The sequence below is a fragment of the Stenella coeruleoalba genome (assembly GCF_951394435.1).
Source record: "Stenella coeruleoalba genome assembly, chromosome: 1".
Classification (NCBI taxonomy): domain Eukaryota; kingdom Metazoa; phylum Chordata; class Mammalia; order Artiodactyla; family Delphinidae; genus Stenella; species Stenella coeruleoalba.
Genome location: NC_137169.1, coordinates 183,125,785 through 183,144,649, shown reverse-complemented (window position 1 = coordinate 183,144,649; position 18,865 = coordinate 183,125,785). Strand labels below are relative to the sequence as shown.

Sequence of the window (18,865 nt, the reverse complement as noted above, 5' to 3'; positions counted from 1 at the left end):
TACATTGTAATATTATTATTTTTTCTTATTTGTCTCATCCTCCATATTATATAATTTTTGGTGGGTGGATGAACAAATGACTGAATAAAAGTGCCCCTGGACTTTCGCTGGTGGGTCTTTCTGAGATCAAATCTCATATTCTTCCTCTTTAACAAGCATGAGAAATCAAGGGATTGACTGGGAGTCAAGGCTTAAACTGCATCTGTTTCATCCTTGTAATCCTAACCTTGAGCACAACACCTGACATCTGGAAGGTACTCAATCATTTTTTTAACTGAATGAGCTGAGCAGTGAAATGAAGGACAGCATGGTGGAGAACATAGGTTTTAGTGTCTGATACACCTGGGCTTGAGATCTAGCTCACCACTTACCAGCCATAGGACCTCAGGGGAGTTAACCTTTCTAAGGCTCAGTTTCATTATCTATAAAATGAAGATGATAATAGTATTTGCCTCATGGAGCAATTATATGGATTAAATGAAATAATGCATATAAAGCCCTTAACACAATTCCTGATATAATTAGCATTCAGTAATAGGTTGCAGTAACCACACAGGAACAGGCACTCCCTTTCACATGACTGAATCAAGAAAACTTCGTAATATTCCATAGTGATCTAAAACATAAGACAGCGACTCCTAGGCCCCTAATCTTTAAAAGCACGGAAATAAAAATCTGCTTAATACATAAATGGAAAAAATGGGTCCTGGATTTTCTGAGACACTGCCAAAATATTCTGACCTATTGTCTCCAAACTTACAATTTCGTTCATTAGACCATGTTCTTTCAGTTTTGATGTGAAAAGTATGTATGATCCTCATAAATCCATATGGCGTCTTACAGTGTGGTTATGAATACAAAGTGGTTTTGCTTTATTTCTTTTATATTAACGTCCATTTGTTAGGACGTTACCATATGCCAGGCTCTCTACTAGATACTTTTGCACACACTGAGAGCTTGGCCCACAGCCCCCATATGAGAAAAACACACCCGAGAAGTTTTGTATAAAATCCTAGGACTCCCCTGTAGGTTTCAACTCCAGCAGAGTGACTGTAGATGCTCAAGAAATGATACCCCTTGCAGCTCCACATTCCTTTGCAAAGTAAAGCAAAACAAAAACAACCCCCTCTGTCAAAGGTAATCTTCATGTGTCTTTTTCTTACAACCTTAAGGCAGGGGTCCCCAACCCCTGGGCCATGGAACAGCACCAATCCGTGGCCTGTTAGGAACCAGGCCACACAGCAGGAGGTGAGCGGCGGGCGAGCGATCAAAGCTTCATCTACATTTACAGCCATTCCCCATCACTTGCATTACCGCCTGAGCTCCACCTCCTGTCAGATCAGTAGTGGCATTAGACTCTCATACAAGTGTGAACCCTACTGTGAACAACACATGCAACGGATCTAGGTTGCGTGCTTCTTATGAGAATCCAATGCCTGATGATCTGAGGTGGAGCCGAGGCGGTGATGCTAGTGCTGGGGAGCGGCTGCAAATACAGATTATCATTAGCAGAGAGGTTTGACTGCACAGAGACCATAAAAAATCAATTGCTTGCAGACTCAAATCAAAACCCCATCAGTGAGTGGAAAGTGACAATTAAGCTGCATCTGGTGGCAGGCTTTAAGTCAGAATCCGACAGTTATTTTAGGCCGTGCATGGCCCGCCCGTTATTTTATTTTATTTCTTTTACCCATTATTTTATTCTCCACCTCCATCCGCACCTCTTTCCTGCACTCCACACTTGTCTCAATCACAGTTTTGGTAAGCCCACAAGCTAACCCTAGCCAAAATGAGTAAAAAACAAGCATCACTGGAGGGCTTCTTTGAAAACGGGTAAAGACCTGATGATGATACAGCAGAAGACTCTAAGACTGTCAACAAAAAGAAAGCTGCATTTAAAAGAAAATACTGGGGGTGGGGGTGGGAGTGGGGGGGCAGAGTCAAGATGGCAGCATGGGAGGACACAGAGTTCATGTCGCCCCACAACTAGGATGCCTGCTGGACACTGGTGGGGGAACTCGACGCCCAAGGAGGCGGGAGGAACCCCTGAGTGACTGGATAGGATGTGGGGGTAGTGAGGGGGAAGGAGAAGTGGAGGCCGGACAGGACCAGCACTGCTGAGGGGTGGCTGGGAGAGAGGAAGGGTTCCCATGCCTGCAGGGACCCTCAGGGATGCAGAGGAGAGAGGGAACCACACCTAGTGTTTTCCCTGCCCAATCGGCCCGCAAGAAGCCTGCTGGGCTTCCAGGCTGAGTCCTTCACCCTCTAAGGCCCCCTCTGAAAGACGTTGGTCCTGGGCGGGGCGGTGGCGGGACCAAAAGGAGAAGCGGACAGGGAGGGGCCCTCCGGGATTGGAGGATCAGGGGAAGTACCATGGGCGTTTTCCCCACGCAATCGGGCCCCCGGGAAGCCTGCTCCTGGGCCTGATCCTCCACCTCCAAGGCTCCCTCCAGCTGCGGGGGTCCTAGGGGCATGGGGTGGGGGCCAGAAGAAGAGAGGCCAATGGGAAGGGACCCTCTGGGATCAGAGTTGGGGGGAACATGCCTAGCGTTTCCCCCACCCACTGGTGCCCAGGGAGCCTGCTGTGGTCCTGGACCTGGTCCCCTGCCCACTCCTGGGCCCCTCCTGCCACATTGAGCCTAACCCTCACCTCCCACCCCTCAGGGCCTTTTCAGGCCCTGTGGGACCTAAGCATAGGCCCCGCCAACTGCCTAAACCCTGCTCCTGCCTAAGCCCCACCCCCAACAGCCAAGACCTTGTCCCTTTTTCTCCTCTTTTTCGCTATTGTGATTCTGTTTCACCTTCCAGTTGTATTCAGTATTTTTATTTTTTTATTTAAAAAGATATTTTTATTTTTTTATATTTTTACTTTTTCTAACATATCTGTTAGTTTTCTATATATATTTTTATTTATAAAAATACATGGAGAAATTTATATTTTTTATTTTTATATTTTTATTTTTTCTAACATATATATATTTTTTTCTAACATATCTGTATTTTATCTATATTTCTATTTTTTCTAACATATCAGTTAGTTTTCTAATCTTATTTTCTGTTTTACTCTTTGATATTGTTCTGCTCCTTTTTTTTTTTTTTCTTTTCCTGCTCTGCAAAGCTTGCAGGATCTTGATTCACGAGCCAGGGGTCAGGCCTGAGCTCCTGCAGTGGGAACTCTGAGTCCAAGCAATGGGACTAACACAGAACCTCAGACCCCAGGGAATATTCATCAGAGTGTGGTCTCCTGGAGGTTCTCATCTTGGCAATAAGACCCAGCTCTACCTAACAGCCTACAAACTCCAGTGTTGGAAGCCTCAGGCCAAACAACCAGTAAGACAGGAACAAAATCCCACCCATCAGAAAAAAAACAATGAGATGACAAAAATATATGTCACAGATGAAGGACCAAGGTAAAAACCAACAAGACCAAATAAATGAAGAGGAAATAGGCAATCTACCTGAAAAAGAATTCAGAGTAATGATAGTAAAGATGATCTAAAACCTTGGAAATAGAATGGAGGCACAGATCGAGAAAATAAGAGAACTGTTTAACAAAGATCTAGAAGAACTAAAGAACAAACAGAGATGAACAACATAATAATTGAAATGAAAAATACACTAGAGGGAATCAAGAGCAGAAAAAATGAGGCAGAAGAATGAATAAGTGAGCTGGAAGACAGAATGGTGGAAATAACTGCTGAGGAGCAGAATAAAGAAAAAGTAATGAAAAGAACTGAAGACAATCACAGAGACCTCTGGGACAACACTAAATGCACCAACATTCAAATTATAGGGGTCCCAGAAGAAGAATAGAAAAAGAGAGAGTCTGAGAAAATATTTGAAGAGATTATAGGTGAAAACTTCCCAAACATGGGAAAGGAAATAGTCACCCAAGTCCACGAAGTGCAGAGAGTCCCATACAGGATAAACCCTAAGAAAAACACACCAAGACACATATTAATCAAACTAACAAAAATTAAACTCAAAGAAAAAATATTAAGAGCAGCAAGAGAAAAACCAAAAATAATATACAAAAGAATCCCCATAAGGTTATCAGCTGATTTTTCAGCAGACACTCTGCAGGCCAGAAGGGAGTGGCAGGATATACTAAAAGTGAAGAAAGAGAAAAACCTACAACCAAGATTACTCAACCCAGCAAGGATCTCATTCAGATTCGATGGAGAAATCAAAAGCTTTACAGACAAGCAAAAGCTAAGAGAATTCAGCACCACCAAACCAGCTTTACAACAAATGCTAAAGAAACTTCTCTAGGTGGGAAACACAAGAGAAGAAAATGACCCACAAAAAAAACCCATAACAATTAAGAAAATGGTGATAGGAACATACATATCGATAATAAACTTGAATGTAAATGGATTAAATGCTCCAACCAAAAGACACAGGCTCGCTAAATGGATACAAAAACATGACCCATATATATGTTGACTATAAGAAACCCACTTCAGACCTAGGGACACATACAGACTCAAAGTGAAGGCATGGAAAAAGATATTCCATGCAAATGGAAATCAAAAGAAAGCTGGAGTAGCAATACTCATATCAGATAAAATAGACTTTAAAATAAAGACTGTTACAAGAGATAAGGAAGGACATTACATAATGATCAAGGGATCAATCCAAGACGAAGATATAACAATTATAAATATTTATGCAACCAACACAGGAGCACCTCAATACATAAGGCAAATGCTAACAGCCATAAAAGGGGAAATCGACGGTTAACACAATAATAGTAGGGGACTTTAACACCACACTTACACCAATGGACAGACCATCCAAACAGAAAATAAATAAGGAAACACAAGCTTTAAATGACACAACAGACCAGAAAGATTTAACTGATATTTATATGACATTCCACCTGAAAGTGGCAGAATACACTTTCTTCTCAAGTGCACAAGCACTTGTTTCTTCTAAAGCATTGTTTCTTTCTTTTTTTTAAAATAGATCTTTATTGTAGTATAATTGCTTCACAACACTGTGTTAGTTTCTGTTGTACAACAAAGTGAATCAGCCATATGCATACACATATCCCCATATCCTCTCCCTCTTGAGCCTCCCTCCCACCCTCCCTGCCCTACCTGTCTAGGTCATCGGAAAGCATTGAGCTGATCTCCCTATACTACGCTGCTTCCCACTAGCTAATTATTTTACACTCGGTATTGTATATATGTCAATATGAAGCATCTTTTCTTACCACAGTGCTATGAGATTAGAAATCAATTACAGGAAGAAAAACCTGTAAAAAACACAAATATATGGAGGCTAAACATGCAATACTATGTAACCAAGAGATCACAGAAGAAATTAAAAAATACACAGAAACAAATGACAATGAAAACAGGACCACCCAAAACCTATGGGATGCAGCAAAAGCAGTTCTAAGAGGGAAGTTTATAGCAATTCAATTTCACCTCAAGAAACAAGAAAAATCTCAAATAAAAAATCTAACCTTACACCTAAAGGAACTAGAGAAAGAAGAACAAACAAAACCCAAAGTTAGTAGATGGAAAGAAACCATAAAGATCAGAGCAGAAATAAATGAAATAGAAATGCAGAAAACAATAGCAAAGATCAATAAAACTGAAAGTTGGATCTTTGAGAAGATAAACAAAACTGATAAACCTTTAGCCAGACTCATCAAGAAAAAAAGGGAGTGGATGCAAATCAATAAAATTAGAAATGAAAAAGGAGAAATCACAACTGACACTGCAGAATACAAAGGATTATGAGACTACTACAAACAACTATATACCAATAAAATGGACAACCATGAAGAAATGGAAAAATTCTTGGAAAGGTACAATTTTCCAAGACTGAACCAGGAAGAATTAGAAAATATAAACAGACTTATCACAAGTAAAGAAATTGAAACTGTAATTAAAAACATTCCAACAAACAAAAGTCCAGGACCAGATGGCTTCACAGGCGAATTCTATCGAACATTTAGAGAAGAGCTAACACCTATCCTTCTCAAACTCTTCCAAAAGACTGCAGAGGGAGGAACACTCTCAAATTCGTTCTACAAGGCCACCATCACCCTGATACCAAAACCAAACAAAGATATCACAAAAAAAGAAAATTGGAGACCAATATCACTGATGAACATAGATGCAAAAATCCAGAACAAAATACTAGCAAACAGAATCCAACAACACATTAAAAGGATCATACACCATGATCAAGTGGGATTTATCCCAGAGATACAAGGATTCTTCAATATATGCAAATCAATCAATGCGATACATCATACTAACAAATTAAGGAATAAAAACCATATGATCATCTCAACAGAGGCAGAAAAAGATTTTGCCAAAATTCAACACCAATTTATGATAAAACTCTCTAGAAAATGGGCATAGAGGGAAACTACCTCAACATAATAAAGGCCATATACAACAAACCCAGAGCAAACATTCTCAATGGTGAAAAATTGAAAGCATTTCCTCTAAGATCAGGAAGAAGACAAGGATGTCCACTCTCGCCACTCTTATTCAACATAGTTTTGGAAGTCCTAGCCATGGCAATCAGAGAAGAAAAAGAAATAAAAGGAATACAAATTGGAAAAGAAATAGTAAAACTGTCACTGCTTGCAGATGACAAGATACTACACATAGATAATCCTAAAGATGTCACCAGAAAACTATTAGAACTAATCAGTGAATTTGGTAAGGTTGCAGGATACAAAACTAATGCACAGAAATCTCTGGCATTCCTATACACTAACAACAAAAAATCTGAAAGAGAAATTAAGGAAACACTCCCATTTACTATTGCAACAAAAAGAATAAAATACCTAGGAATAAACCTACCTAAGCAGGCAAAAGACTTGTACTCAGAAAACTACAAAACACTGATGAAGGAAAACAACGACATAAACAGATAGAGAAATACACCATGTTCTCGGATTGGAAAAATCAATATTGTGAAGACGACTATATTACTGAAAGGAATCTACAGATTCAACGCAATCCCTATCAAACTATCAATGGCATTCTTCACAGAATTAGAACAAAAAATTGTACAGTTTATATGGAAACACAAAAGACCCCGAAGAGCCAAAGTAATCTTGAGAAGGAAAAACGCAGCTGGAGGAATCAGGCTCCTCGACTTCAGACTATACTACAAAGCTACAGCAATCAAGACAGTATGGTACTGGCACAAAAACAGAAATATGTATCAGTGGTACAGGACAGAAAGTCCAGAGATAAACCCACACATCTATGGTTGCCTAATTTATGACAAAGGAGGCAAGGACATACAATGGAGAAAACACAGCCTCTTCAATAAGTGATGCTGGGAAAACTGGACAGCTACATGTAAAAGAATGAAATTAGAACACTCCCCACCACCATACCCAAAAATAAACTCAAAATCGATTAAAGACCTAAATGTAAGACTGGACACTATAAAACTCTTAGAGGAAAACATAGGAAAAACATTTTTTGAGATAAACCACAGCAAGATCTTTTTTGATCCACCTCCTAGAGTAGTGAAAATAAAAACCAAAATAAACAAATGGGACCTAATTAAACTTAAAAGCTTTTGCACAGCAAAGGAAGCCATAAACAAGATGAAAAGACAACCCTCAGAATGGGAGAAAATATTTGCAAACGAAGCAACGTAACGTCACAAAGGATTCATCTCCAAAATATACAAAGAGCTCATGGAGCTCAATATCAAAAAAACAAACAATTCAACTAAAAACACGGTGGAAGACCTAAATAGACATTTCGCCAAAGAAGACATACAGATGGCCAAGAGGCACATGAAAAGATCTCAACATCACTAATTATTAGAGAAAGGCAAATTAAAACTACAATGAAGTATCACCTCACACCAGTCAAAATGGCCATCATCAAAAAATCTACACACAATAAATGCTGGAGACGGTGTGGAGAAAAGGGAACTCTTTTGCACTGTTGGTGGGAAAGTAAATTGATACAGCCACTGTGGAGAGCAGTATGCAGGTTCCTTAAAAAACTATATATAGAACTACCATATGACCCAGCAATCCCACTACTGGGCATATACCCTGAGAACACCATAATTCAAAATGACACATGGGGGCTTCCTTGGTGGCACAGTGGTTAAGAATCCACCTGCCAATGCAGGGGACAAGGGTTCAAGTCCTGGTCTGGGAAGATCCGACATGCCGCAGAGCAACTAAGCCTGTACGCCATAACTCCTGAGCCTGTGCTCTGGAGCCCGTGTGCCCCAACTACTGAATCCCATGTGCCACAACTACTGAATCCCGCGTGCCACAACTACTGAAGCCTGCACACCTAGAGCCCATGCTCTGCAACAAGAGAAGCCACCACAATGAGAAACCCACACACCGCAACGAAAAGCCCCCACTCATCGCAACTAGAGAAAAGACTGCATGCAGCAACAAAGACTCAACACAGCCAAAAATAAATAAATTTAAATAAAATTTTTTAAAAAAAGGACACATGTACCCCAATGTTCATTGCAGCACTATTTATAATAGCCAGGACATGGAAACAACCTAAATGTCCAACAACAAATGAATGAATAAAGAAGATGCAGTACATATATACAATGGAATATTACACAGCCATAAAAAGGAACGAAATTGGGTCATCTGTAGAGATGTGGATGGACCTAGAGTCTGTCATACAGAGTGAAGTAAGCCAGAAAGAGAAAAACAAATATTGTATAGTAACGCATATATGTGGATTCTAGAAAAATGGTACAGATGAACCTATTTGCAGCGCAGGAATATAGATGTAGATGTAGAGAACAGACATATGGACACGGGGGTGGGGAAGGGGAGGGTGGGACGAACTGGGAGATTAGGTTTGACATAAACACACTACCATGGGTAAAATAGATTGCTAGTGGGAACCTGCTGTATAGTACAGGGAGCTCAGCTCGGTGCTCTGTGATGACCTAGATGGGTGGAATGGGGGCAGTGGGAGGGGGACCAAGAGGGAGGGGATATAGGTATACATATAGCTGATTCACTTCATTGTTACAGCAGAAACTAACATCACATTGTAAAGCGATTATACTCCAATAAAAATTTAAAAATTAAAAAAAAAGAAAGAAAATACCAAGAGTCTTACTTATAGGTTCATTGCAACAGGTGATTCACATTCTCCAAGCCCACTTTGTATAATATGTGGTGACCTGCTATCCAATGAAACTATGAAACCTTCAAAACTGCTTTGCCACATGGAGACCAAGCATGCTGCATTAAAAGACAAGCCTTTGGAGTTTTCAAAAGAGAAAAGTGTGAACACGAAGAACAGAAGCAATTATTGAAGGCCACCATTTCATCAAATGTGTCTGCACTGAGAGCATCATTCTTAGTGGCTAACTGCATTGCTAAACCTAAGAAGCCCTTTACTATTGGTGAAGAGTTGATCCTGCCTGCTGCTAAGGACATTTGTCATGAACTTTTAGGAGAGGCTGCAGTTCAAAAGGTGACACGTGTTCCTCTTTCGGCTAGCACCATAACTAGATGAATTGGTGAAACAGCAGAGGTTAGTGAGGCACAACTGTTAGAGAGGATTAATGAGTCACCGTGGTACGCAATCCAGGTTGACGAGTCTACTGATGTTGACATCAAGGCAACAATGCTTGTCTTTGTGCGATATATATTTCATGTGCATGAGGATATGTTATGTGTACTTTTGCTGCCAACCAACACCACAGCTGCAGAACTATTCAAGTCTCTGAATGATTACATAACAGGAAAACTGAATTGGTCATTTTGTGTCAGTATATGCACGGATGGAACAGCTGCCATGACTAGACATCTTTCTGGTTTCACTACTCGGGTCAAAGAGGTCGCTTCTGAATGTGAGTCTACGCACTGTGTCATCCACAGAGAAATGCTGGCTAGCCGAAAAATGTCACCTGAACTTAACAACGTTTTGCAGGATATGATTAAAATTATCAACTACATTAAAGTACACGTCCTTAACTCACGTCTGTTCGCGCAGCTCTGTGAGGAGATGGACGCAGAGCACACAAGTCTTCTCTTATACACAGAAGTGAGATGGCTTCTAAAGGAAGATCACTGGCCAGAGTTTCTGAATTAAAAGAGCCGCTCCAGAGATTTCTTTTAGAAAAACAGTCACCACTGGCAGCACATTTCAGTGACACAGAATGGGTCGCAAAACTTGCTTACTTGTGTGACACATTCAACCTGCTCAACGAACTCAATCTGTCACTTCAGGGGAGAACGACAACTGTGTTCAAGTCGGCAGATAAAGTGGTTGCATTCAAAGCCAAACTGGAATTATGGGGGTGATGAGGGAACATTGGGATTTTTGACATGTTTTAAACATTAGCAGAGATTTTGAAAGAGACTGAGCCAGGGCCTTCTTTCTCCCACCTGGTGTATGATCACCTACCTCAGCTTTCAAAAGAGTTTGAGCATTCCTTCCCAACCACAAAAGACCCCCGAACTGGGAAGGAATGGATCTGCGACCCATTTGTGAATAAGCCAGGCGAATCGACTCTGTCCCTGCTAGAAGAGGATCAACTGCTTGAGGTGGCAAATGACAGTGGCCTTAAAAGTACGGTTGAGACAACTTCAAATCTCCATAGGTTCTGGATCAAAGTCAAGGCAGAATACCCTGAGATTGCCACAAAAGCACTGAAAAGCCTGCTTCCATTTCCAACATCCTATCTTTGTGAAGCAGGGTTTTCTGCAGTGACAGCCACCAAAACGAGATTACAGAGTAGACTGGACATAAGCAACACAACGTAATAATAATAGAAATAAAGTGCACAATAAATGTAATGTGCTTGAATCATCCTGAAACCATCCCCCCCACCCACCGTCTGTGGAAAAATTGTTTTCCAAGAAACTGGTCCCTGGTGCCAAAAAGGTTGGGGACCACTGCCTTAAGGAATCTGATCTTGCCACCTTAATACACTTTCTGCACTCTTCATTTTTTCTTTTATGCTTCCATAGCAAATAATAGAACTCCTCTAACTTTCTGCAATTATCTATTGACATGCTCACACTTCCCACCAGTATCTACACTTTATGTACACCTGGCCCATTAAACGGATTCAAAAAATGCTTATTGAACGAATAAATGAATGAGTGAATGATTGAATGAAAGCATGAACTTGTCTTCCTTTGGTTAAATTATGGGATGATAAGGTGTGATTTCAGGAAATTAGATATTCCAACTACTTACCTAGTTCTTTGACAGCATCTCGTTTGTTGGTTTCCAAAATTTCATATAATTTCTGTGAGAAGTTAAAAAAAACATTAATTTCTAATTACACCAAGTGCATTACTGGCTTTAAAACCTGAGAAAAAGAAGTATGGTAGGGGCTTCCCTGGTGGCGCAGTGGTTAAGAACCCGTCTGCCAATGCAGGGGACACAGGTTCAGGCCCTGGTCCAGGAAGATCCCACATGCCACGGAGCAACTAAGCCCGTGCACTGCAACTACTGAGCCTATGCTATAGAGCCTGCAAGCCACAACTACTGAAGCCCGCGCACCTAGAGCCCGTGCTCCACTACAAGAGAAGCCACCGCAATGAGAAGCCTGTGCACCACAACGAAGAGTAGCCCCCGCTCGCCACAACTAGAGAAAGCCCGCGTGCAGCAATGAAGACCCAACGCAGCCAAAAATAAATTAATTAAATAGACAAAATTTAAAAAAATAAAGAAGTACGGTAGAAGAAATCTCACTTAGATTAGCGTTTGGGGGAGATATTTAGCTCAAATCTTCCCTCTCTGTCAATTCTGCTGCTTTCCCCAGGCTCACACTCATAGTGCAATGGATGCTGTGTAGTAGCTTACATAACTACTGTGCCTAATATTTCTTAGAAAAGACTAGTGTACACTCCACTGTGCATCAAGGAGAATTCTCATAGATAGCGTGCCACGAGAGGGTGGCCAACAGAGAAGCTGTTTGGGAAGCCAGTCTACCGGGAGTGCAAAAACGAGTGGAATAATGAGAAAATATGGTGTCAAGTAGGTCATGTTTCCTACAGATAACTCCTGACATAACTGAAGAAACAGGTCCACTCTGGGCTAACCCATCTCTGTTCATTCACACAATAGGTATTTGTCCAATTCCCACCATGTCCCAGGCATGGCTCTACATGGAGCTTGCCCTCTAGGTTTGAGTCCTTCTGGAGCTTCCGCTTGGCCACATCAACAGCTCTGGGACTAAACAACTGACAGTTCTCTAGGATGGTCAGGTACAGATGGCTGAAATTCTGCACCCAAATCATGCATGGTATCTTCCTATTTACAAGGAACAACTGATTTGTTATCTAAAGTTTAAGCAGTTGAAGTTAAGTGTGTGTTGTTTTGTTTAGAGAAGTCATATTAATCACTCATTTTGGATATAAGAATGAAGTATACAATTTCTTTTTTTTTTTTTTTGGCCACCGCACGTCTTGCAGGATCTTCGTTCCCCGACCAGGGATGGAATCCGTACCCTTGGCAGTGAAAGCACGGAGTCCTAACTACTGGACTGCCAGGGAATTCCCTGAGTATATAATTTTTATTAAATTATTTCTTCTCACTTGATAACACTGAATCAGCAATGTGAAGGTACCAAATTATTAGCCTGCACATGACACCCACATACTGTGCTCCAGCCCTGCTTGCAACAGTTCATAGACAGCAGCTAAGCCCCCTTCATACTACCAGCTCTGTAAAACTGCCACAGAATGACGTTGCATAAGACACCATTAGGAACCGACTCCTGCCCACAAAGAGAAAATAACCATGAAAGCCTAGACATACATGCGACTTCTCTAAAGGTGAGCTGCCACTGGCCAGGTTCTTGAACCGTGTCACTTTCAGAATAAACACCAGTCTGATATCTAAACACATCTCAATAAGACATTTAAATGTTTACTGAAGTCTCCTTTAAAAATGCCAAAGGGGAATTCTTTTCATGTCTTACACTTCCTGGCAAATCTCTGCCCCCAAATCGCTATGCCTTCACCCAAACTCCTCAAAGCACATTCTTAACTTCCCCCACTGGCTCTTGTTTTTCTTCTCTCCTCTTCCTGTTTCTGAAATATTTTCTCCTGTGAATAGCTTTATGTTCTTTCTAATAGAGATCAACCTAAACTTTCAGTAGTTCTTTTAATTTTCTTCTCCAATATTCTAAGTAAATCAACAGGATAGAATTCTGTTGCACATTAATATTTGATCCAATAATCAATACTCCTGTGATAAATCTAGATAATATTTCTCTATCCAGTCTATAAGGATATCATATAAGATGTCAGATGCCTTCCTAAAATTCAGGTATACTCTTCCTATAGTGGTACCTGATTATAAAAAAGAAATCTTAAATGCTAAAGATATTTAACAATATATCTTTTATGTATTTTAGAAATGAAAAATTAAAACATTAAATTAGGTGTCTTCACAGCCTCTCCCTCTCCTGAATTTGATAAAGAAAGAGGCTCTCTTTCTTGGCTGAGAACCTGAGGCAACCAACAGTCATCACAAAAAATAGGCATAACAACCGGAAGACATAACCCCCAGCGCACCCTGATTTTGTTTTTACGCACACAATTATAAGATCTAGGGCTTCAGTAATTAGGATTTAAATTCATTCTTGGATTAAAACTCAGGAGTCTCACTTGGGCTGAGAAAACACCCTTTAGCTATTGCTACTACTCAATTTAGATTTTCATCTACATATAGGAAAATATAACCCCAAATCACCAAACACTGGGTGGAAAAACTGAATGAAAGATAAGAACCAAACACAACAAATAGAAGAATGAACCTCAAAGAAGCAGAATTGATACAGGAAACAGAAATTCTTAAAATAAAGAGGTTCAAGAGAATATCACATTCTTTTAAAAACAAAAAAGAAACAGTTACTATGAAAAAGAAGCAATCAAAGTTCTTGATTGCTTGACAAAAAGTATTTGCCCAAAACAAAGTTAACAGATGGACTGAATAACAGAATAGACACAGCTAAAGACTGACTTAGGAACCTGGAAAATCACACTGGGGGTTCTCAATACAAAGAGGAAAGAGTTGAAAGTTATGAGGAAAGTTGAAAGAGGGACTCAACACAGATATTCAAAACTTTTAAAAGAGTGCCAAAAGGAGAAAATAGAAACCACAGAGGGGAGAAAATAATCAAATAAGTAATGGAAGGAGGATGGTAATCTTCAGATTATAAAGGCTCCACCATGTGCTGAATGGGACAAATTTAAAAAAAAAATCACACGTAGACATATCTTGGTGAAATTTCAGAACTCCAAGGATAAAAAGAAAATCCCAAACACTTTAAAGAATGAGGGAAAAAGTCACCTACAAAAGCAAAAGTAAAATCAGTCTTGTATCAGCAATGCTGAAGACAGAGGGGCAATGACTTCAGGAAAATGGTTTTGGAGAGTCAAACTATTAAAATCAAAATCAAAACAAAAAGAATTTTGGACTTAGGGAAAATTTTTTGTACGTATGGAAAAAATTTCTTATGGACATAATCCAGCATAATAGAAAGGAAAGTAAAAAGGGAGCTCACATGAGACTCCAGAAAGAGTGGCTGAGGAATATAACCTAAAGGAAGAGAAGGAAGGTATTGTTAAAAAAAATTAATTCATTTGCTGTTTCATAGAGAAGGGTCTCCTTCAAGTACAAAAGGTTTAATGACATAGCATCCTATTTCCTTTGTTATGGATTCAATCAAATGATAGGTTCTAGAGTGAATAACATTTATACAATCATAATATTTATATAATCATAAAGTAGAGGTTGTTTTTTGGTTTTCCATGTATAGAGTAATTTACTGAAAAGAATGAAGACAATTATACTTACAGCATAGAAGGTAAATGTTATAAACCGTCTCCCTGTAAAAATAATAGCTCCAAAAATTTAAGAGAGAAAAAGAAAAGGTTAAAGGAGATGAATGTTTAATCTCCTTATATTGCACAGCAAAGAGTAAATAAAGGCTGTTTAGAAATAATAAATCAAGAATTAGATCCAGCAGACGGCAGACAGCAGAAGCAAGAAGAACAACAAACCTGCAGCCTGTGGAACAAAAACCACATTCACAGAAACATAGACAAGATGAAAAGGCAGAGGGCTATGTACCACATGAAAGAACAAGATAAAACCACAGAAAAACAACTAAATGATGTGGAGATAGCCAACCTTCCAAAAAAAGAATTCAGAATAATGATAGTGAAGATGATACCGGACCTCGGAAAAAGAATGGAGGCAAAGATCGAGAAGATGCAAGAAATGTTTAACAAAGAACTAGAAGAATTAAAGAACAAACAAACAGATGAACAATACAATAACTGAAATGAAAACTACACTAGAAGGAATCAATAGCACAATAACTGAGGCAGAAGAACGGATAAATGACCAGGAAGAAGGAACGGTGGAATTCACTGCTGTGGAACAGAATAAAGAAAAAAGAATGAAAAGAAATGAAGACATCCTAAGAGACCTCTGGGACAACATTAAACACAACAACATCCGCATTATAGGGGTCCCAGAAGGATAAGAGAGAGAGAAAGGGCCCGAGAAAATATCTGAAGAGATTATAGTCGAAACTTCCCTAACATGGGAAAGGAAATGGCCACCCAAGTCCAGGAAGCGCAGCAAGTCCCATACAGGATAAACCCAAGGAGAAACACACCGAGACACATAGTAATCAAATTGGCAAAAATTAAAGACAAAGAAAAATTATTGAAAGCAGCAAGGGAAAAATGACAAATAACATACAAGGGAACTCCCATAAGATTAACAGCTGATTTCTCAGCAGAAACTCTACAAGCCAGAAGGGAGTGGCATGATATACTTAAAGTGATGAAAGGGAAGAACCTACAACCAAGATTACTCTACCTGGCAAGGATCTCATTCAGATTCGATGGAGAAATCAAAACCTTTACAGACAAGCAAAAGCTAAGAGAATTCAGCACCACCAAACCAGTTCTACAACAAATGCTAAAGGAACTTCTCTAAGTGGGAAACACAAGAGAAGAAAAGGACCTACAAAAACAAACCCAAAACAATTAAGAAAATGGTCATAGGAACATACATATCGATAATTACCTTAAACATGAATGGATTAAATGCTCCAACCAAAAGACACAGGCTTGCTGAATGGATACAAAAACAAGACCCATATATATGCTGTCTAAAAGAGACCCACTTCAGACCTAAGGACACAAACAGACTGAAAGTGAGGGGATGGAAAAAGATACTCCGTGCAAATGGAAATCGAAAGAAAGCTGGAGTAGCAATACTCGTATCAGACAAAATAGACTTTAAAATAAAGAATGTTACAAGAGACAAGGAAGGGGACTACATAATGATCAGGGGATCAATCCAAGAAGAAGATATAACAATTATAAATATATATGCACCCAACGTAAGAGCACCTCAATACATAAGGCGACTGCTAACAGCTATAAAAGAGAAAATCGACAGTAACACAATAAGATTGGGTACTTTAACACCTCACTTACACCAATGGACAGATCATCCAAAATGAAAATAAATAAGAAACATAAGGTTTAAATGACATGATAGACCAGATAGATTTAATTGATAGTTATAGGACAGTCCATCCAAAAACAGCAGATTACACTTTCTTCTCAAGTGCACATGGAACATTCTCCAGGACAGATCACAACTTGGGTCACAAATCAAGCCTCAATAAATTTAAGAAAACTGAAATCATATCAAGCATCTTTTCTGACCACAACGCTATGAGATTAGAAATGAATTACAGGGAAAAAAACGTAAAAAACACAAACACATGGAGGCTAAACAATACGTTACTAAATAACCAAACGATCACTGAAGAAATCAAAGAGGAAATGAAAAAATACCTACAGACAAATGACAATGAAAACACGATGATCCAAACCCTGCGGGATGCAGCAAAAGCAGTTCTAAGAGGGAAGTTTACAGCTATACAAGCCTACCTCAAGAAACAAGAAAAATCTCAAATAAACAATCTAAACTTACACTTAAAGGAAGTTGAGAAAGAAGAACAAACAAAACCCAAAGTTAGCAGAAGGAAAGAAATCATCAAGATCAGAGCAGAAATAAATGAAATAGAAACAAAGAAAACAACAGCAAAGATGAATAAAACTAAAAACTGGTTCTTTGAGAAGATAAGCAAAATTGATAAATCATTAGCCAGAATCATCAAGAAAAAGAGGGAGAGGACTCAAATCAATAAAATTAGAAATGAAAAAGGAGAAGTTACAACATACACCGCAGAAATACAAAGCATCCTAAGAGACTACTACAAGCAACTCTATGCCTATATAATGGACAACCTGGAAGAAATGGACAAATCCTTAGAAAGGTATAACCTTCCAAGACTGAACCAGGAAGAAATAGAAAATATGAACAGACCAATCACAAATAATGCAATGGAAACTGTGATTAAAAATCTTCCAAAAAATGGAAGTCCAGGACCAGATGGCTTCACAGGTGAATTCTATTGAACATTTAGAGAAGAGCTAACACCCATCCTTCTCAAACTCTTCTAAAAAACTGCAGAATAAGGAACACTCCCAAACTCATTCTATGAGGCCACCATCTCCCTGATACCAAAACCAGACAAAGATACTACAAAAAAAGAAAATTACAGACCAATATCACCGATGAATATAGATGCAAAAAATCTCAACAAAATACTAGCAAACAGAATCCAACAACACATTAAAAGGATCATACACCATGATCAAGTAGGATTTATCCCAGAGATGCAAGGCTTCTTCAATATACGCAAATCAATCAATGTGATACACCATATTAACAAATTGAAGAAGAAAAACCATATGATCTTGATAGATGCAGAAAAAGCTTTTGACAAAACTCAACACCCATTTATGATTAAAAAAACTCTCCAGAAAGTGGGCATAGAGGGAACCTACTTCAACATAATAAAGGCCATATATGACAAACCCACAGCAAACATCATTCTCAATGGTGAAAATCTGAAAGCATTTCCTCTAAGATCAGGAACAAGACAAGGATGTCCTCTCTCATCACTATTATTCAACATAGTTTTGGAAGTCCTAGCCATGGCAATCAGAGAAGAAAAAGAAATAAAAGGAATACAAATTGGAAAAGAAGTAAAACTGTCACTGTTTGCAGGTGGCATGACACTATACATAGAGAATCCTAAAGATGCCACCAGAAAACTACTAGAGCTAATCAATGAATTTGGTAAAGTTGCAGGATACAAAATTAATGCACAGAAATCTGTTGCATTCCTATACACTAATGATGAAAAATCTGAAAGAGAAATTAAGGAAACACTCCCATTTACCAATGCAACTAAAAGAATAAAATACCTAGGAATAAACCTACCTAAGGAGACAAAAGACCTGTATGCAGAAATCTGTAAGACACTGATGAAAGAAATTAAATATGATATCAACAGATGGAGAGATATACCATGTTCTTGGATTAGAAGAATCAATATTTTGAAAATGACTATACTACCCAAAGCAATCTACAGATTCAATGCAATCCCTATCAAATTACCAATGGCATTTTTTACAGAACTAGAACAAAAAATCTTAAAATTTGTATGGAGACACAAAAGACCCCGAATAGCCAAAGCAGTCTTGAGGGAAAAAAACGGAGCTGGAGGAATCAGACACTCTGACTTCAGAGTCTACTACAAAGCTACAGTAATCAAGACAATATGGTACTGGCACAAAAACAGAAATACAAATCAATGGAACAAGATAGAAAGCCTAGAGATAAACTCATGCACATATGGTCAACTAATCTATGACAAAGGAGGCAAGGATATACAACAGAGAAAAGACAGTCTCTTCTATAAGTGGTGCTGGGAAAACTGGACAGCTACATGTAAAAGAATG

General features: G+C 39.1%; 1 protein-coding gene across 1 annotated transcript in view; it reads right to left on the bottom strand.

Annotated features, from left to right (window-relative positions):
- SLC9C2 (solute carrier family 9 member C2 (putative)) overlaps positions 1–18,865 on the bottom strand; it is a 150,877-nt gene that overhangs the window by 27,050 nt on the left and 104,962 nt on the right. Inside the window, exon 23 of the mRNA XM_079945813.1 lies at positions 11,205–11,256. Coding sequence (XP_079801939.1) covers positions 11,205–11,256 — 52 coding nt within the window. The remainder of the gene's footprint in view (positions 1–11,204; positions 11,257–18,865) is intronic.